The following is a 9,063-nucleotide window of genomic DNA, read 5'->3' on the forward strand; positions in this document are numbered from 1 at the left end:
GGGCCGTAGACAGGAGCAACAGCATCTTTTTCCCTTGCTGCTCGACGGCCATCTCAAGGGACATCATGAAAATGGAACATTGAGTGTGAAAGTGTATCATGAAGTATTCATAAGCTAATGAAAGTCTCATTGTCCCATTACGCCACACTCTAGTCCTTAGTGAAGCCTTAGTTTTAACTGCCCCTGTGCCGAATTACTTGCAGGCGAAAATTTGACAACATCCTGCACAGTACGCAAGGAGTATGAATTTATCACATGAACAGAACTTCCAGGCCCCTTGCGCAGAAATTTGGAGATTTTAAAAATATAAAAAATGTTCAATGTGCCTCCGTGTCCACCGATACTCTATCCCTGCGTGTTGTGTTTGCTTTCAACCTGTTTCTCGGAGCATGCCCGTAAACTCTACAGGCTCTACAGGCTCATTGAGCGCTCTACGATCTTGATATTTTGTGCTGGCCACCTGCGTCCCCCGTACTGTTTTGCCCATTTTTCACCCGCAGACAGCCAGTGTCAAAGCCATAAAAGGCGTTCTTGGTTTTTTTCAAACCTGTCGGAACATGAATTCAATTTTGGTATTTTATTTCCAATAGTTCTACTCTAATGCTATGTTTACACCAGGCATATGAGCATATGGCGCTCACACTGGACGGTCACTACCTTAAGTTGTGCATCCCTGCCACTTACAGTTGGATGTGGTGCAAGTCCTGTGAATCTTGCTCTAGATATTTTCCTTCACATCTTTATTCCAAAAAATGAAAGACTTGGTTTTGTATAACTCCAGCCGGACACAAACAGCAATTATTAATTTCTCCCCCACGATTAATTATGGAGTGATGTCACTCATGGGTGAGACGTCACCCATGTGTCACTACCAAATTTCAGTGCCTGATTGGTCAAAATTCAACTGGTTTAACTTTCAACGCGCATTCAATGGCCGTGCGTTTTGTGTGTAGAGCCTAAAAACTGACTTAAAAACATGCGAAGCTGTGCACGAATGTGAGAGTTTTGAAAGAAGAAGCCTGAAACACACATATCCGCCGTTTCACAGAAACATTTTTTATTGAAATGGGTTGCTTGAACGTGCGTTGCCGAGAGCGATGTGAAAGCAGCTTTATTGGCATGTTAATCTCACTCAAGTAACCAAAAATTAAATTGGAAATTTACAATTGAGTCGGCCACTCTGAGCATACACTGGCTTGCTGTGGAAAGGAAATGACTTTCTTAACCCTTGTGGGGTCATCTAGACCCTACTAAACCTTTTTTCTTCAATGATTTGTGATCTTCACTGGTGTCCATGGATTACATGAAATCTTTCCACCTTTATCCACCTTTGTCATGGTAGGGAGAATACGTCCATGTAAGGATCGGGTCATCTGGACCCCATAAGATAGCACAAGGGTTAATACGAAACTGCAAGACTGCAAGAAACTGTTCTGACCACTAGGGGTCATAAAACAGACTAAAGATAATTGTCAAGATTTTTGCGGTGGGCCTGTGATGTTTTTATGCTTTGGAAATGCCGGAGTTTGAGGGCATAAATCATTTTCATAATATTTTCTCTGCAAACTACATCATGAGAGGATAGAATATTGTTGATTCAGCAAAGAGTCTTAAACCAAATAAAGCTGAATCATTTTATCCTGAAAATCCTTGATGAAGGGGTAAAGACTGAAGCCTTAGAACAAAGGAGTCGGACTCTAGGCCTTGAGGGACAGCATCCTAATGGTTTTTCAGGAACCAAGCCCCACCGGGATCAGGTATGCATTATCAATTAGAAGCTGCAAAGGCAGGTTGGCTGGAAAATATGTGGGACACTGGATCCTGAAGGCCGGAAGTTTGACTCCTGTGCCTGAGACGGGTTGCATTGTGTTGGTCTTTAAGCACATTAGTTAACCTCTTGAGACCCAAGCTAATATTTGAGCTAACCCTCTAAACACAGGACCATTGAAAAGGAAAATGTATTACTCTGGAAAGATAACCAAAAATGTGAAATCTATGTGGACACCAGGTCTCAAGAGCTTAAAGTACAGACTAGAACACAGAGTTTAAGCTTTTTTTGTCTTTTATAAGCTTTGTCACAGATTTCACTTCCCGTCTTGCGTTACATTTCAACTTCCTGTAAAGCAAACAAAAGACGAACAACATATTTTTTGTAAGGTGTGATGGACAGGCAAATCGACTCCCTGAACGCGCTCAGCGGAGGCCTTTCCCTGCACGCCGGAGGGAAATCAAATTTGAGATGTAAAAACCAGCCTCCATCCCATCTTTCAATGAACCTGCCACCGCCTGGAGAGGGACGCGTCGTCCCCAGGCTTTAAATTCAATTCTCCACCTCATTCCTCTCGCTAGCGAGTTTATTGTTGCCCCTCTGTGTGATTCATTGAAACGGCTGCAGGGTTGCTCTTCCAGGGGGGTAACACTGATGACTTGCAGTGAGGTCTCTTGAAAGCAATATGATGAATTTATATTCCCCAAACCACCATGTAATGCTACGTGGCTGCTTGTCAGAGGCGGCAAACGTGAACTGTGAGCTTCTGCCATCTTGATGCTAATTTGTTGACATCTCCTGGTTTTGGTGTAAATGTGTCTTTTGTTGTTGTTTTGGTGGTCTATTTTTTCCGCCTTTCTTAATTCTGTTGTTTGCACTGAAGCTTCGTTGGCATCAGTTGTTTCAGTCTTTCCTTCTGTTCCGTGGATGCTGTGTTTTTGCTGTTGCTTCATTTATCAATGAAAGTGTGTGTTTGTGTTTGCATGTGAGTCCCACCTTCCACTGGAAAGATGTTCTGCTCTCTTTTTATTCTCAGTCTTCGCTCTCATGAGAAAAGCTTTTAGTTGATTTCCACTGGCGACAGCTTTAAGGCACACACTCTTAACCCTTCGGCCATTGACGCGATCAACGTTGATTCTGACGCAGAGAAAAGAGCCTTTTCATCTTTGCACTAAAATAAAACACAATACTAACGCAAAGTGTTACAAAACTGCTGCCTTTCTCCACTTCAGAATCTGTGTTAAGAGAATGTAAATAGTGGAGCTAAAGGGTTCATTTAAATGTACGAATTAAAGGACATCAGTGCTGATCTGAGCTACTATACTAGAAAAGGTGCTACTATGAAGAACCTAAATGACATATTTTCAGTTGTTTCACAGTTTTTGTTATGTATATAATTCCACATGTGTTAATTCACAGTTTTGATGCCTTCAGTGTGAATCTCCAATTTTCATAAAAAAAACTCTTAATGATAAAGTGCGTCCAAACCTTTGGTCTGTACTGTATGTATGTATATCTACTGTATATATACCTATATATATAGATATATATCTCTCTATATCTATATCTATATCTATATCTATATATATCTATATATATATATATATATATATATATATATATATATATATATATATATATAGACATAGATCTATATCTATAGATATATATATCCTAAAGATATATATATCTATATCTATAGGTATATATCTATAGATATAGATATATAGATATATATATCTATATCTATAGGTATATACCTATAGATATAGATATATATATCTATAGGATATATATACCTATATCTATAGATATATACCTATAGATATAGATATATATATATCTATATCTATAGGTATATACCTATAGATATATATATCTATATCTATAGGTATATACCTATAGATATATATATATCTATATCTATAGGTATATATCTATAGATATAGATATATATATATATTTATAGGATATATATATCTATATCTATAGGTATATACCTATATCTATAGATATATACCTATAGATATAAATATATATATCTATAGGTATATACCTATAGATATATATATTTATATCTATAGGTATATATCTATAGATATAGATATATATATATTTATGTTTATATATATATAAAAAAAAAAAAACGCCCCTCTCACCCTCCGCGGGTGGTTTCTCCTCCAAGCTCGGGTCCTCTACCAGAGGCCTGGGAGCTTGAGGGTCCTGCGCAGTATCTTAGCTGTTGCTAGCACTGCGCTTTTCTGAACTGAGAGGTCTGATGTCTTTCCAGGTATCTGCTGTAGCCACTCCTCCAGCTTGGGGGTTACTGCCCCAAGTGCCCCAATTACCACAGGCACCACTGTCACCTTCACTTTCCAGGCTTTCTCCAGTTCTTCTCTGAGTCCCTGGTATTTCTCCAGTTTCTCATGTTCCTTCTTCCTGATGTTCCCATCGCTTGGCACTGCCACATCCACCACAACGGCTTTCCTCTGTTCTTTATCCACCACTACAACACTACAACATCGCTTCAATCTCAATCTTGAGATGATATATATATATATATATATATATATATATATATATATATATATATATATATATATATATATATATATATATATATATATATATATATATATATATATAGTTAATATCTATATGTAAAGTTGAACTAAAATGCTGATTAAACTTCCTCATTTATCTGCTGTTTTGTATAGTTAAAACATCGCCTTTTGTGTTGGAATATGAATCCTCACCAATGAAAAGAGGCCCATCATCCCGGCTAAAAATAGAAATGAAGCAAGGTACACCTGCAGCGGCTGCGTTGGAGTTCCCTGCTGGACGCTTTGAAGACACTTTGATACGGATTCTGCTCCAGTATATTGAGGAATTTTTTTAGGAATCTACATCAGACATGAGGGAGAAGAGAAGAAAATTCATGCGAAATTGTGTTTTTGATTGAGCTAACATCTTAAAAGAAGCACAAAAAACTATTTCTACTGTTCCACGCTGATGAAAATGGCATTTTTGACAGGTTCTTGTGGTGTTTTCTGTGGAAGAAGGGCATATATTAAGAATATTAAGCTTAACATTGCCTTCTGAGTGTTTCTCTATTAAATTAGCAGATAGAATAAAAGAATTTGTTAGAATAAGAAAAGAAAAAAAAAGAAAAAGATTGCATTTGTGACGAAGCTGATACGCTGGGCGGGCCACAAGCTCCTCGCTCTGCTCCATTCTGATGACTTGCAGACGACTAGATCCAAGTCGTCTGAGCTGGCGCCTGATTTCAGCTGGATAGCTCTGATGTTGCTTGAGGCTTTAAACTAGCAGGGGAGCGTCTAAACAGGGAGCTCTTAGCAACGGGCGGAGGAATAGGGGCGGGGTTGCTCCGTACCAACCATCCCACCTTCAGCTCAGAGGTGAATTTCGAATGAACTCTTGCCGTTCTGCAGAAACTTGGTTCTAGAAAATGACAGGCTTTTTTATTTTGGTTAAAAACGGCATCATCAAAATAAAAAATCACTTTTAGAATAGGTCAAAAGATGGTCAGAGTGGGACTTTAAAGCATTTCTGGAGTTTTTTTGTTCTTCAGTCTCTTGTTTCTGGCTCATTTCTTATTTTCCTTATTTTTTTTATTTGAAACAAAGAAGATAAGGACCTCATCGACTCTTTTTCTGTTTTCTTCAGACACCTTTGCTAGCAAAGTTGCCGCCATCCAGGACCAATACGCAGACGCCTCCATCGGCAACGTGACTGGCTCCAATGCTGTCAACGTCTTCCTGGGGATCGGCGTGGCGTGGACCATTGCCGCCGTCGCCTGGCGCTCCAAGGGGAAGCCGTTCATGGTGGACCCGGGAAACCTGGCCTTCTCCGTCACCCTCTTCACCATCTTGGCCGTGGTGTGCGTCAGCACGCTGCTGTACCGGAGGCGGGCGAGCGTGGCCGGCGGCGAGCTGGGCGGGCCGCGGACTTGCAAGTTGATAACGTCACTGCTGTTCATCTCGCTGTGGCTGATTTACATCCTGCTGGCTTCACTGGAAGCCTACTGTCATTTACAAGTGTTTTAAACAAAGAAACCTGAACACGCGCACACACACAAAAAGGGAGGGGGCGGAGTCACACGGGAAGCTGAGCTGGACTGACACCTTCTTCAGGGTTAAACCTTTGTCCGAAACCCGTTCTTTCTCCTTTTTATCAGCTCGTGTCCTAAACCTATTAAGTCAACAAGGGGAGTCTCTTCTGGTTGATCTACAAAAGACGCCAACAAAACTGTCAAACTTCCCAGAAATGTTCAAATCTCAAAAGTCCCAAACTGAGATTTCATTGATTCAACACAGTTTCCGTCCAGGCTGATTTTGTTCCAGTTTACTGCCGAACAAGCTGCTGAGACAACAATCACAAAAAGGAAAATAAAGGGAAGTTGATGTAAAAGACGAGGAAAAGGGGACTCCAATCATCCCGAGGAAAGAGGAGCTGAGAAATCTTCGTATCTTAACACGGTTGTCACAGTAACCGAGGATCCACCTGTCAGAACCAACAGTGACTTTCAGAACGTCTTAATCTGGATTTAGTTCTGCCGGAGCTTCAGGTGGTCCTGCACCCGGATAACAGCTGTCCATCGTCCTACCTTTCCTTCCGCTGTCACTGTGGAAAATCCTTCCCAACTCGATCTGAACCCAACGCCTCACTCGTCTGTGCAAAATTGTTTGGTAATTGGTGAACGTTGTTGGAAGCCGAGTTCTTTTGGATCGATCCAGCCCCCCCCCCCATTCACTTATTTTCTAATTTTTCTCAATGGCGTCACGTGTTGATGTTGTTACAGTGCAAATGTTGAAGCAGCAACACAGAGAGATGTGTTTGTCACTGTGGTGAAACAGGGAGGGAGGTCTAGCCCGGAAAAGGACTTGGTTTTGGGACATGGAAAATCACCGACCCCTCCGTTTTGTTTTTTTTTCTTTTTTTTTTTCCGCGAGGTCTCCGTTTACAGTGTAGAACCTGCAACAGACTCACCCGCCGAAAACGATGAAGGACCAACGGAGGATCAAAGCCGACTGTGACCGTGGCAACAACTGTGAATGCGATCAAAACCACCACCATTCTTAGTGTTTTTCAGCTGTACATACTCATCTAAGAGTCTTTTATTGATGTGTGTGTTTCATCCATGTGAAGTCTTTGTAAGAACTCTAGAAATGAAAAACTGAGGAGAAAATAAGTGGCACCTCTAAAAAAAAAAAAAAAGGAACTGTTCTGCATCATTTCGTCTCTTGGTCCTGGAAGTGACCAAAACGTTCTGCTCCTCAGAGATTTGACCGGTTTTAATCGTCAACATGAATCCAGACGTTTCTTGTTTTAATGATCTACAGTAACACTAAACCCTTTCTAATTGAAACAATGATTTCTAATATCATCAGTGCTTTTTTTCCCTGTAATATCTGTTGTTCCAGGCGTGGTGAGAGCATGTGAAAAGGAGGCCGCACTTTTATATTATGTCCAGTCAGCTGTTCTTAATGTCTGGGAGTGGTCCAGCTTTGCGTTAGGACCTCTGCGGAGGCCAGAGGCCGGACAGACGGGCCGCCATACGGCCTGTCAGCGCAGATGATTACTCAACGCTTCTCCTCCTGTTCACAGCTGGACGGGAAAAACTCAACCCTGAAATATTGCATCCTTTTTTTACCTGTTCTTTTCAAGATTCAGAGAAATTAGCTGCCATTGTCGTCCCTAAATGCAAACTTTGCATAGACTGACCGGATGAGTGACAGGAAGTGTTTCAGACACTGCTTCACAAGCAAATCCACATTTACTCAAAATTTAAATAGTCATACTTTTACTCAAGAAATAAAACATTTAATTAAAAATAATTTTCTTGCATTTGAGATAAGTTAATATTTAATATTTTTGTCATTTATTTTGTGCGGAAAAATCTTAATATGTTTGACTTTCAGATGTGTTCAGGATCTTATGATTGACAGATGAAAATCAATTTTTATCTTTAGGAAGACCTTACGGTTCATGCTCCAACCAAAAGGCAACCAGCTAACGAAACTCTTATTTTAACAACTGGCCAGAACTGCATAAGGTCAAAGGTCAGGATTATTCTCTGCCTGTTTTTGGGAAGGCCTGCTGTTGCCCGGTGGAAGTCGATGAGCGCGTTTTACAGAACATAACAGAGCATGCTCAGTCGAGTTTCTTCGGAAGAGCCTCCCGTGTCTGAAGCGTCCAGGCGGTTCAGACATGACTTCCTGGTTGGTGTGACTCAAAACATGCCTGGGGAGGAACCGGTCAGCCAAACTCGTTTGTTTTGTTTGAACGTCAGTTGTGTGTTTGTGAAGAGGTGGGCTGGAAGATGTGGCTGCAGGAGAACAAGATCACCAGGACACGTGTAGAAACACCAAGGCTTTTAAGGTGGATGGCTTTGAAGGTGCTAGCTCTGGAAATCGCAAAGGGAAATGCAACCACATTTTTGACTGTTGCTTGGCGACCGTGGTGTGCTGCAGCTCTGTGCATCCGTCTTTTAACATGTCAGAGCAGCTCTTCATTCAGCTTTGAAAGACTTCATCTCCTCCATGCATTTCTGTTAACTCCATCCCACTCACTTGCATGTCCTTCCATTCTGTATGTTTCTGTGCCTTTGTGTGTGTGCGTGTGTGTGTGTGTTTACCTATCCAATAATGTCAGATATTTGACAGATCAACCTGTCAGTCAAAGCGGTGTGTAGACGTCATATCTCGGCTTGAGTGGTCATCTGTGCAGAAAGCGCCACCTCCTCTCACACAAAATGTTTTGATCTCCTAATGTGGCGGGACTACACCTGCATGCACAACACGAGGGAGTGGAGCACTCGCAGAGAAAGAGCTAAAACAATCAAATCCAACAACTTTTACTGGAAGCAAAGGTTTTACACATTTAAAACTATCTCTGAAGAACACTGTTCAACATTAACCCTTGTGCTATCCTAGGCACTTTAACATTAGGAGTGGGGTCATCAAGACCCACTAGACAGTGCTCTGAACCTTTTTTCTTCAATGATTTGTGATCTTCACTGGTGTCCATGGATTACATGAAATCTTTCCACCTTTATCCACCTTTGTCATGGTAGGGAGAACACGTCAAAGTAAGGGGGGGTATATCTAAGATAGCACAAGGGTTAATTATGTAGAAAATATAAACCAGTTTAATACACATATATTTATTTTATCATGAAGGAGCTTTTATCTTTATAGCCGAAGTTTCTGTCTTGAACTTACTGATGTCGTGTTTTCTTTCTTACTTTTTATGTTCCTTTGGGAAATGACTCT

At 40.9% G+C, this 9,063-nt stretch overlaps 1 protein-coding gene across 5 annotated transcripts in view; it reads left to right on the forward strand.

Moving 5' to 3' along the window:
* Positions 1–7,175, forward strand: part of slc8a4b (solute carrier family 8 member 4b) — a 137,581-nt gene extending 130,406 nt beyond the window's left edge. For 4 of the 5 annotated variants that reach the window (XM_078936060.1, XM_023965840.2, XM_023965839.2 and 1 more), the window contains one exon: positions 5,456–6,182. In XM_078936060.1, the coding sequence (XP_078792186.1) occupies positions 5,456–5,835 (380 nt within the window). In that variant the 3' untranslated portion in view covers positions 5,836–6,182. Of the gene's footprint in view, positions 1–5,455 lie in introns of all 5 variants that reach the window. The other variant, XM_023965841.2, reaches the window with a different exon arrangement.
* The last annotated feature ends 1,888 nt before the right edge of the window (positions 7,176–9,063 follow it).

Source organism: Oryzias latipes, chromosome 18 (assembly GCF_053564925.1).
Source record: "Oryzias latipes strain Hd-rR chromosome 18, Olatipes_Hd-rR_3.1".
Classification (NCBI taxonomy): Eukaryota; Metazoa; Chordata; class Actinopteri; order Beloniformes; family Adrianichthyidae; genus Oryzias; species Oryzias latipes.